Source organism: Gavia stellata, chromosome 2, assembly GCF_030936135.1.
Source record: "Gavia stellata isolate bGavSte3 chromosome 2, bGavSte3.hap2, whole genome shotgun sequence".
Lineage (NCBI taxonomy): Eukaryota > Metazoa > Chordata > Aves > Gaviiformes > Gaviidae > Gavia > Gavia stellata.
In genome coordinates, this window is record NC_082595.1 from 94,768,127 (window position 1) to 94,780,682 (window position 12,556).

Genomic DNA, 12,556 nt, shown 5'->3' on the forward strand with positions numbered 1-12,556 from the left:
ATGCACCTGGGCGTGCTGCGCCGCCTGCCGCTGGCGGTGCTGGCGGCGCTGTGCAGGCGGCTGGGCGCGCTGTGCTGGAGCCTGGCGTCCCTCTCCCTCTCCCTGCCCCTCTCCCTGCCCCTGCCCGGCTGGCGGAGGGTCTCAGCCCCCAGCCCCGTTGCCCCGGCGGGCCCCCGGCGGGAGCGGGACTGGGACGACGCGGCCCCGACACCCACCAGCGTCAATTACCACTTCACCCGGCAATGCAACTACAAGTGCGGCTTCTGCTTCCACACGGCCAAGACCTCCTTCGTGCTGCCCCTGGAGGAGGCCAAGCGGGGGCTGGCGATGCTCAAGGAGGCGGGTGAGTCGGGGGGGGCCGCCGGTGGGAGCCGGGGCGGAGGATGCGCGGCGGCCGCGTCCCCGCAGGACCAAGTGGCGCCGGAGAAGTTATCCCTGTAACTGTCCGGCCGGGGTCCCTCTTCATATCGCCGCAGTCGGGCACGGAGGGCGTGTGAAGGAGCGGGCGATGGGCAGGCAGAGGTTCACAGCACCTTTCTTCCGTCCTTTTCTAGGAATGGAGAAAATAAATTTCTCGGGAGGAGAACCATTTCTTCAGGACAGAGGCGAATTTGTAGGCAAACTGGTCCAGTTTTGCAAGCAGGAGTTGAAGCTGCCAAGCGTCAGCATTGTCAGCAACGGCAGCCTGATCAGGGAGCGGTGGTTCACGAAGTACGGTAAGGAAAAACTACCGTGCGCGGAAGCACGGGCGGGATTTGGGAGCCTCTTCGGGGCAGCCTCACCAAAGATGGTTTTCCGTGCAAGTGCAGAATGGTTTGTTAGTGGTTCATTTACAGTAAACATGAACCAAACGGAAATACCAGTGAAATACTGTCAATTATATGTTGTGAACATAGGCAGTTTTTGGTGTGACAGTATGATAAAATAACAGCTCAGGCTGTCTCCATAATGCTGGGGACACACACACAAAATACGTGTTTTGATGATGCCGCTGCTGCGGCTTTTGTGGTTCGGGTGATGACTTCACAGAACTGTGTTTACATGGCACTTCATGACAGATGACGAGGAAGTGAAAGTGGGCAGAGTCCTGGCAGCTTTTAACTGAGGGACTGAATATTAATACATTTTTAAAACTTGTTTTCAGGTGAATATTTAGACATTCTGGCAATTTCATGTGATAGTTTTGATGAGAATGTCAACGTTTTAATTGGCCGTGGTCAAGGAAAGAAGAACCACGTGGAAAATCTCCATAAACTGAGACAGTGGTGCCGAGAGTATGCTGTTGCTTTCAAAATTAATTCAGTGATCAACAGATTTAATGTTGAGGAAGATATGAATGAGCAGATCAAGGCACTCAACCCTGTGCGCTGGAAGGTGAGAAAGTGGTGTATACCATAGGTTTCCTGTTCAGAGAAAAGTAGTGATGAAGTTCTGGAGTTGTCTGAATCTCTAATGACCTCAGTCTGATCTCTAGCTCCAGCTTGGGCTAACATTAGCGGACTTCTTGTCAGTGCTTCATGATGTATGTTTCAGCATACATTTTATGATGTTAAAAGTAAGATAGAAGGTCTTTAATATTTGAAAATGTGTCGTGGTGTCGAGAAAATGAGGAAAAGTTACTGTACAATGACACATTAGAGTTAATATATCAGCAACATGTAAGTGTACATTAGACATCGATGTTCTGTTATAGAGTATTAGTGGTTAGTGTGCATACATATTTTCTACTAGAAGTGTATTAAATACATTACGTTATCAGTTTGAAAACGGGTAGAGATAATGTGACTTATAAGTATGGGAGATCTTGTAGAGTAATTTCTCATTTGCTTCATGGAAATTGGTGTACACACATGATTTCCCAGAAAAAAAAAAAAATCACTGTGAAATCTTGGTCCTACTAAAGGAGTGTAAGGAAAATATGACATACATTTTAACATTTTATCAAGCTTCCTGGCTTACTTTCTTACTGGGATTACTGAGCATGTTGATTGCAAAGGCACCTTTTCCCCCCTCAAAGTCTGAATGTGGTTGAGGACTTGGCCATTAGAAGGAGGCTGTTAAGTAAACAAACTATTGTATTATGTTTCTGGGGAAACTTACAGTCACTAATCATGTTAAAATCTTAAAAAATACAGATTGACTTGATAGTCTGCATTTTACATGGTATTTACTGGCATTTATAATACAGCCATACTATTTGAGGTTCAATCAAAAGTTAATTTGAGCTTTTATTATCTGTGCCCCTAGCAAGACCAAGGCAGTTAAGATTTCTGTGGAAACCTGGTCAGGAACCATGACTGTATAATTACATTTAGAACTATGTAATGTTAATTTGCTAAAAATAAATCTGCACCGTGCCCTTCATATAGTATTCACCTATCATAATTTGTGTCAGTGTGGCTCCACTGACAGAAAAATTAAAGACATCTCTACTGAGACAACTGAAGGTTTTTGCCATGGTGACAGTCTCTTATACTCAAGGCAAGTGAAAACATCAAATCTTAACTAGGCGCCTTTTGTCTTCAGGTGTTTCAGTGCCTGCTCATCGAAGGGGAGAACAGTGGTGAGGATGCCCTGAGAGAAGCAGAGAAGTTTGTTATCAGCGATGAAGAGTTTGAACAATTCCTGGGTCGCCACAAAGATGTCTCCTGTTTGGTACCAGAATCTAATCAGAAGGTAAAATTGAAACTGACCTTTTGTAACTTTATTTTGAAATAAAGTTGTAAAGATGGAAACGAACTAGAAGCTTTCATGGCAATTAACACTTTCCCTATTAGCATTGTCTTAGAAGAGGTACAGTACAACTTTGTCAGCAACTGGTTTTGTTATGGTGGAAGGCAAGGTTTTTAATTTTCTTTAAGGCTTTTTATTGAGCACAAAGTTATTAACAGAAGAGTAAAAACTCATTGATCCCAATCCTGTGGAAACCAGCAGGAGTTCTCTCACAGCATTGTGTGGGTCTCTGCTCAGTGAGATGGATGTATAAAGTACCAGCAGAGAAGCTGGAGAAACTGAGTTTTCCACAGCTGATTGGTGAACTCTAAACAACAACTGAGCCCTTTGGAATTGAATATCTCTTCCTTACCAAGGCACGAGATCCTGAAAATGTTGAATGTTAATGTAAACGCACTTTATACGCTAAGCCTAGTTTCCTAATAGAGATTCACCATGACGGCTTGGCACTGTCATCGACCTACACGAAGTAAGATACCATCCCAGTCAGAATTATATTGGGTATTGAGGAACAAGAACTAGTATTTTTGCCTGACACATCTTACTAGGTATCCCCTCCCACAATAAAGTTGCATTTTTAACATTGTCTCTCTGAACTCCTTTGGACTGCACATTCAGGCTCTTTATTCACAAGACTCCTTGTGCTACTGCAGAGCCCAGCAGTTAACTTGATGAGCTGCCATCCAGCTTATGTAGCTGCACTAAAGGGCCTAAGGGTAGAGCTCCGGATGTTTTGTAAGATGCTTACAGACCCTGTACATGGCATGAGGAGAGTTAGAAGACTCCCTGTTAAGAAAGTTTATGAACTAAGTGAGGAGATACTAAGTTGAACCAAGTTCAGGAATGCCTTAAATCTCCCATCTCACCTTCCTTTTCTTCTCCACAGATTAATATTCTCCATTTACAGTTTATTTTTTAATGTATAGAGAGCTCAAGTGAGCAGACTTGGTTGCTTCTACTGTGAAGACATAGAAGCGCAGTCTAGTGTTTAAGGCATTCAGTGGGAGAGAGCACTCGTCAGAGAAGGTATTTAGATGAGAACCCAGAACTGTTTCTACATTTTTTTCCATGTAAGAAGTCCTACAAAAAAAGAGTAGACTTCCCTCTGTAGGTTTGGTTCTAGAAGACTCTTTCTGATTTCTGTTAAACCTGTCTGAAAGATGGGCACCAAATTGATCAAACAGATTTCCCGTTCTACATAGCAGCAAGCCTCAGCTACCTGGAGAATTTCAGGGAGGGTCATACAGGAGATGCCCAGTTAGCTGAGCAAACATGTCTTATTTCAGCTGTTGGCCTATTTCCTGGTGGAGACCTGAGAGCTTTTTGAGCTGGGAGATTACCTTTGAGCTGGGAGAACACCTTTGCCTGCTGGAGTGATAATTAAAGACCCCAGCTTAAGTGGTCATGTCATTTGTTTGGAAAATGACATAATCACTCCAGTATGCAAAACAGTGTAAGTTCTGCTGATGTAGAAGTTAATAGAAAACTTGGATATTATTTAAAACACCTTCATCCAGTTGGGCACCCACATTTCAGTTAGGCACTTGAGAGGTCATATTCAAAGAATTACTGGTTTATTCATGCATTAAGTCATGATAACAATCCTGTTGTTTATTTCTATCAATTTGATCCAAGCTCACTGAAATAGTGGGAAGACACTACCTGTTTCAAAGATTTGGATCAGGCTTTGAAGGACTAGTTGTTTGTTTTGTCCTTGATTTTTCACTAGAATGGAATTTTGGTTTGTATATTAATTTAGTTTTTTCTTTTGATCTATTACAGATGAGGGATTCATACCTCATTCTGGATGAATACGTAAGTCTTTGTTTGATACTTGGTATTTGTATGCTAATATATGTATGTATACAACAGTGATAACGGGTTCTATTTACTGTGCATTCTATAAAATAATTTTACCATGTAGTACAAAGAATAGATGTAATTTTTTTCCCACCAAACATATCAAGAACTTAAATTCAAGTATGGCGTAAGGAGGAGTTGCCATCAGGTTGTATGCATGATTGTTGCATCCTGAATCTTAAAGTGAAGATGTGTATCTTTGCAGGATGTCTTTGCTGTTTTTCTTTAATTTAAAAATACAGAGCTTGTCCTGAAAGTTAAGTTTCAAAGAGCCTACTTAGTTTACATATAACTGAAGAGCAAACATTTAATCCTCATGAATTATGGTATGGCTTTGTTCCTGCTAAGATGTGTCAGTGTGTCTAACTGTGAGTTTCTGAGCCTTCTAAGGCCTACAGTGAAACTGTTCATGCACTTACATAAGCTTTTTTGGGATTGCAGTGCAAATTGTTTAATTCTGTAGAAAAATTAAGCTTTTACAAATTGACTTTTTAATGTCTTATCTATTGATGTTCCAGATGCGTTTTCTAAACTGTAGAAATGGACGGAAAGAGCCTTCCAGGTCCATCCTAGATGTTGGGGTAGAAGCAGCTATAAAATTCAGTGGATTTGATGAGAAGATGTTCCTAAAAAGAGGAGGAAAGTATGTGTGGAGTAAAGCAGACATGAAACTGGACTGGTAACTCAATACACTGAGTTAGGGCAGGTGCATTATGTAAAGAAAATGGCTGTGTATATATGTGCATGTAGATGTGTCTCTAATGCTTTTCACTACACTTGGTGTATTATACAGATTGATGTTCAGTATAACTCTACATGTGAATGTGTTAAATGTTTTTAGAGTGTAGATTATGTTCTTATCTATTGCTTGGTTGAACATTACCAAGTAGGCACAGAGCTTTCATATAAATAGATCTCTGAAATTGACTTTCTAGTCCATTGTATGAAGGACTTAAGGGCAAACTGTGAAGGTAATGTCACACAGGAAACAGTTTTAAGATAATACATAAGTGTGCATGCCAGAGAATAAACCAAAACCCACCCCAATCTCTAATTCTTTATAAACAGCTCTAATGATGGGTAAGTGGAAACTCTTACCGGGGAACGTATTCTGCCTCGTTCATGCGGGAAGGTGGATTGCAGTTCCGCACTCGATGACAAGAGGGCCAGCTGGCAGGCCTTTGGAAGCAGCCCCTGCCTTTTGCAGGGGTAACAGAGGGGCAGAATCTAGGAATCGTTATCTGTAATATATATTCAAAAGGAAATCAAGATGAAAAAATTGGCAATTTTCATTCTTTTAGACTTAACTGTAAAAGCATCTGTTATTCTTCTCCCTCTCCTCCATACACACACACGATATTTGCAAAAATGTTGGGGGATGCAATTTTCTGTGAAAACGTATTTTCAGTCATGAAAAAATACTGTATTTTTCCTAAAACATAAAAGTGCATTTTACCCAATGACGAGCAACTTCTTATTTCACATTGGCAATGACCTTAGTTCTAACAAATATTTAGAGTGAAAACAATGTTAGCATTTTATTCATAACTTCCTTCATTTTCCTTTTCTCTGCAAATATTGATTTAATATTTTTAATTTTTTTTTCTCTCCCTGTACATACAGTTCTGATGAAGATTCCTTCTGAAATTAATTAATGCTATTAATTAACTACTGTGTAGCATGCCTAACATGTATCTTCTGTTGCATACTGGCTGTGTTATTCTCATGATTCGTATTTTGCTGAGCCATGGAACACAAAGTTCATATATCATGTAACCTTGTTTTAAAGGTTGCTTGGCTCAGTAATCATTCTTACTCACTGGTTACAAACATGCAGGTATTAAGTGAAACTATCTGGGTTTTGTGATAGCTGTCTTTGATTTTAAGAGCTGGCAGCATCAACATAAAATAGAGAAAAGTCAAAAACCCCTGCAAAGCTCGTAATCTAATATGCTGCCCTTGGTGTTGGTTTTCTGGCAATTTTTATGGCTTTATAATTACAGTTTTCCAAATTTAACTAGTCCCATCCGCTCGAAGCTCTGTAAGAAGGACACAGGGATAAGCATTGCACAAAGCAGAAGTGAGCTGGCACTACTCATTCTTACTGTCCACTGAACTCAATGCCTGGCCTGTCTCACACATTTAAATATTTGCAGCCGTTGGGAGCCAGTATGCATTAAACGTACCATGTAGAGAAAATTACACTTTCTTTCCTTTTTCTGATAATGCAAATTGATTTTTTTAAAGAGTTTTTCAAGAGAAATGCATCTTCAAAGTTGAAGGGGAAAGCGCATAAGTAGCAGCTGCTACTTCTGAATAAAGGAAGGTGTATCTCTGAATACACTGTGAAAATGTTTCCGTTTATAATTCCCTCAGTTTCGATTTTTACTATCCTAACTGTAAATATACTGTCTCAGTGGTGCTCTTTTGTCTTTTTGTATTTTGCATTTTGCAATCACAACAATTCCTAGAGACCTAAATTTCAGTATTTTTTTTTCTTGCGTTAATACTAAGTGACATTTAAAATGTGGCCCACACACATTAACCCCCCCAGTCTTTTGGCAGCTGTTTTGCTGACCTCAGTTGGAGTTCTGCCTGAGTAGCAACTATGGGCAGCGCAAATTTATGTAACTCTGGGGTTTGACTTCCTCTGCGTTCCCATTGCTCAAATGTTAAACCTAGCCTCTTCCTCAGCATCTACACTGCATGATAGAAAAGAAGCGTTTTCCTTTGCTGCTGGCTCAGTCCCAGCATGGGGAAAGATTTAGTGCATCAGTGTACCACTAAATCTACCAGCTTGCTGCTTCTGGAGAAAATGCCAGCTGTATCACAGCACGCAGATGTGAGGTGCACAAACTCCCATTCAGATCCAGAAATCCTGCTATTCTTTGCTTTGCATTTTACTCTGTAAATGGCTATTCTTTTGCTGCAAGTGATCCTCTATGCCTATGGAGGAAGCTGCAGGATAAACAAACTGGAGCTGAAAATGTGAAAATCCAGTAAATAATTTAAAGACATTGAAGATGGCTCCTACCAGAAGGTTCTAAGTTCTTATCTTCTTAAAATCTTAAGGATTTTACATCACCTCTTGCTACCATACATAATTAAGAAAAAGTGTGTGATACTCTTTTCCAAAGAAAATGCCAGTCATGTACATTGCAAATGAAGAATTTGACGTAACACAGTTGGACAGACGATCATTGTAGTTAAAGAATAGCTATTGGTATTTTTATATGCAAAATTAATTTTTGTGTAAAATCTCAAAAAATTTTTGGTTACAGCTTGATTAACCTAGTTTATTTTTTTTAATATATGAACACAGTTCACGTTGGACCAAAAATGGACTTCAGCCTTTCATTCTGTAGTTGGGTCTAACTTTCAGCATGAGACTAGAAAAATAATACTGAATTCAATAGGGCTACTTGCAGGCTTAGAGATTACATGCACATTGTGACCCTGAAGAGTCAGGATTTAAATTTAAGTCCTGCAAACACAGATACGCTTAACTGTATTTTCATGTGTAACCTCATAGTACTGCAGCTAAGCACTTGCTACAGATGCTGGGAAGGAACTTAGGCTGTAGTTTACTAGCGTTACGCAACTGTTCATATTTGTAAAAATTGTACAGAATGAGCGTTTGGGAGAATGAGTTACTTCAGTTAAAATCATCATGAATATACCTTGGGTAATGATTAAAACTGTCATTTAAGATGCATTTTAAGATGCCCTCTTTTTCAGTGTGAAGTATGCTTAATATATTTGAATGTTACAAATGATGAATTTTTAAATGATACTGTCACATAATTAGTGCTAAATATTTCACATAAGTATGTTGCACATTGCAATAAATGTTTCTATTTTCTTAATTTTGCCTGTAGTTTCTTTTTTTAAAATATAACCCAGAACCATAATGGCAGAATGTGTGACTGTGTTCACGAGAGATCGGTAATTCTGGGTGAGGTCTGTATTTAGCACAGGGGTCTGCTCGCACGCTGCCAAGGGCAGCATCTAGGCCAAAATGGAGAACAATAGCGATGATTCTCCTTGTGATGAAGCATTTGTTACATGCTTGAGTGGACTGGGCTTTGTTGGGAGAAAACAGTTAAAATACCTTGTGCTGTTCAGATGACAGCCATTATGAGAGAGACAACTATCCATAGATATCTGAGGAGGAAAAAAGATCTCTTCTGTTACGGTAAATGAGAGAGAAAAGCTAGTCAGTTCAGGGGAGTAAAGACAAGCGGCTTCTCAAGCTCGTCTCCTCATCTTCAGGCTGCAGTATAAACTCTTGTACTAGACAACCTGAAACGGAGCTTTTCACAGGAACTGGTTGTGTGTGGGGGGAGGCTTTGCTTTTTTTTTTTCCCCTGGCCTTTGCCAGCGTTTTTCCAGCATATTCTAGCGGAGCGAAGGTGCCCAGGAGCCGAGCTCCAGCGGGATGCTTTACGCCTCCCGCCTGCCTTCCCCGGCCCCTCGACCTCCGCAAGGTGCCCCCCAGGGCTGCTGCGTTGTGCCACCCCTGGCACGGCTCGGGCAAGGGCGCCAGCTGCCTGTTACTGCACCGACCAGGCAGCTCCTATTCGTCTCTCCGGCCCCGTGTTTTTCCTTTGGTGTCTCCGTGCGTTAGGGAAGAAAGCCGGTCGTTGCTCCCTACCGAAACCCACAACAGGAAAGCAGCTGTTTTTGCTAAACGGTGCTTGCCACGACCATCACGGGTTCCTCGCATTCCCCTTCTTCCCTTCCTTGCAAGCAAGGCAAACCCTTGTGCCCTCCTTTGTAATGTCAGTCCCCCGTTGTTCCTCTCCTGCCGCTGAACCACCTGCGGGGCCGGGGGGCGTCGCACTAGGGCAACCCGAGATGCGATTCCTTAAGGAAAAAATAATAAAACACGGGAAAACCGGCAGCGCGGCACGCCCACGGAGGCCGCCGCCGCTGCTCGGATGAGCGCAGGGAACACGCCCGCCGCTGCCAAGTGGGAAATCCCGGGATCCCCGCGCCCGCCGGGCGGGGAGGCGCCTGCTGCCGCCACCAGGGGGCGCCGCTGTGCCTGGCGCGGCGGAGCGGGGCGGCCGCTTCAAAGCGGGTGGCGGCGGCGGCGGCGGCAGCGCGGCGGTTAATGGCGCCCGCCTAGCTGCGGGCGCCCCCGCCCCCGCCCCCGCCCGGCCTCCCTCACCCCACCCTCCTCCTCCGCCCCCGCCGGAGAAAAGCCCGGGAGCGGCGCCCGCCGCGCACACTTCGGCTCCGCGGCTGACGGCGCCGCGGGGGGTGGAGACGATGCCTCGGGCGGCGGCGCCCTGCCGCGGCTCCGCGGGATAGCGCGGGGTGCCGCGCACCTTCCGCGGGCCGCCCCGTGCCGGCAGAGGCTGGAGCGGCAGGGTAAGGCGTCCTGGGCAGCGGGCGGGGGGGAGCCGGGCGCATGAGGAGAGGCGCGCCCGGGAGGCGGGGGTACCTCCGCTGAGCCCCCCGGGGGGGGGGTTAGGCGGTGTCCCCGCTCCCCGCCGCGGCGGTGGGGCAGCGGGAGGCGGCGCCGGGCCGCGCGAGGCACCCACATCCCCTTACGTAAAGGGCTCTGCCTGCCGCTTCCCGCGCCGGGCGGCAGCCGCCCGCGCCCGGAGGAGGCTGCGGGCCTCCCCCGCGGGGTGCTGTAAGGGCAGCAACAACGTTACTTCTGCTGCCGAAGGCTGGCTGCGCCCGGCGGCTGCCCCGGCATCCTGCGCCAGCCGCTGCGGTGGGCGTCCCTTCGCCAGCGGGCTGGCGTTTCTGTACGAGGCGGGGGGGCTCGGTTTCGGGAGCGGTACCCGGCCGTGAGGGGGGTACGGCAGGTCCCCGGCTGCCTCGGGGGAAAGGGTGCTGCCGGCGGTGCGGCTTCCAGTGGGTGTTGTCGGGCTTGTAACGAACACGGTTACTTAGGCTCGCGTGCTTTCTGCTCTGTGATTTCCATAAATGAGCTAAAGCTGCTTGGAACAGCTCAGTGCCTGGGAGTGCAATAGCCACTCTTCGCGGGGGTAAAAATAAGAAATAAAGGGGGTGTGTGGATTGACATCCACTGCCAGTGCTCTCAGACACAAGTGTAGTGTGCAGTTTGGGGAGAAATTGGTTTGTTTGTGTTGCAAGGGTGGAAAAAGTAGGAGTAGGGCTCGGGTTTTTTCATGCTTGTATTGTTTTTTTCTTCCCTCACTGCGCTTAAGAGATGCTACTGTTGACTTTTTTGAGACGTTGGAAGAAACCATATGTATGATAATGAGGTTGCCCCCTCACCCCGCACACACACCCTGGATCCCCAGTGTCGTTTTAAATCAGGGGTACCTTATTCCTGAAAAATCAGGCCATGTATCACTGTTTTCATTGCTTCTAAAGAACGGGGACAGGGAGTGTCAATGGGGCAGGCTGGTAGAAGAAGATACAAGCTGTTTGAATTTCCACTGTGTTCTTGGAAATGCTGTCATTTCTGCCCTGGAACATATTATTCTCTGTTCTACAACAAGTATGAATGATGGTTTATAAATAGATCCATTTGTTTATATTGTTCCCCGTGTAGCCAAACAACTGTTTACATTGTGAAATGGATTGCTTCATTTCACATTAGCTTATCGGTGCTGACCCAGGAGTGGCGGCAGCTGAAGTTACGATGTTCTTGGGCAGAGTGCTACTGGGGAGATTACATCAGTGGTTCTGAGTTAAACTCCGGGCTGCTGGCCTTCCTCTTTGCTTCTGTGTGTGTCTCTTGTAGACGTGAGATGTAGTGAAGGGGTGGGGTGGGGGGGAGAAGGGTGTGTGGGGATGTGGTGTGCTGAGGGGCAGATTGGTGCTTTTAAAGAAACTGCTCTGTTTATATTTAGATGGGACTTCACAGCGTGGGAGAATACCGGGAGACAGTCACTCGAAATGTTAGGGCATCAGTCAAAGTGACCTGACTTGAAGTGTGTTAAATACCCAACAGAAGCAAGATCAAGTGAGAAAAGAGTGGTGGTGTTGGGGAAATCTTTGCTTTTGCTTAGGTATTACCTGAAAAATATGGGATTTTTTTCATGACAAAGTTTTATTCCTTTAGCCTGGCCATTGTGTCTCATCATCCTCTTGCACAGTCTGTATATTGTTCATAAGGGGGAGAAACCGTCTGTGATTGAAATATGAGTATGATGACGGATGTTTTAATCTGATACAACTACTCTGAATGAGACATCCTTTCGGTAAAACAAAGGGTTGATTTTTTTTTTTTTTTGTCCTTGCCCTGGCCTTCTAAATCACCCTGATTCCTCTTCTGGGAGCTGCTAGATCAAATCATGTGTTTATCATCTACAAACAGTTATTGTAGGTTTTTGCCCTTGAAGCACAGTGTAGTGTTATGAGCTATCTTCACTTACAATCTGGATTTTTCATACTTCAGTATTTTAAGGCAATAATTTTGGGGAAGAAAAAAGACTATGTATTTATTTAACTGCTTTTGTTTCTAATGTTTTTTCCAGTAGTACATTGCAAGTCTTTGTCACATTTTCTATGGCTTTTTTTTATAACTTCTGACAACTTTCCTTTCAGTTAAGCCAAAGGACAAGGCTGCTGTCTTAACCATGAGTTTTGGCTTGCGGTGCCATACCAAGTGTATGAATGGCTTCAGTGTATCTGCTGTATTTACAAGAATGCTCTCATAGGCTGGCAGAAAACTGTTGTTTGCCCTCTCAGTGCTGATTCAGGGAAAAAGAACAACTCTGATCATCCCACAGCTTGATCTGGGCATGTAGACCCTTTCTCTCCAAGAGACCTGATGTAGCAGGGGAATCAGAACCTGTTATATTTCTCACGGCCATGTTTTGTGTACAGTAGTATTAATAGTTAGGCAGTTGAGTTAATGGTCTATGGCTTGATTAGGAGATTTGCTTTTAACTGTGTTCTTTTTTGTATCTTGAGTTACAATAAGGAAGTGGAAAAAATTACAAACCAACCCACCGCTCACTTTGAATGGTTT

General features: G+C 44.4%; 1 protein-coding gene across 1 annotated transcript; it reads left to right on the forward strand.

Moving 5' to 3' along the window:
• Nucleotides 1–5,276, forward strand: RSAD2 (radical S-adenosyl methionine domain containing 2). The gene is made up of 6 exons (XM_059835733.1): nt 1–343; nt 555–716; nt 1,145–1,374; nt 2,527–2,676; nt 4,516–4,548; nt 5,112–5,276. The coding sequence occupies exons 1-6, from the start codon at nt 1–3 to the stop codon at nt 5,274–5,276; spliced, it is 1,083 nt and encodes a 360-aa protein (XP_059691716.1).
• The last annotated feature ends 7,280 nt before the right edge of the window (nt 5,277–12,556 follow it).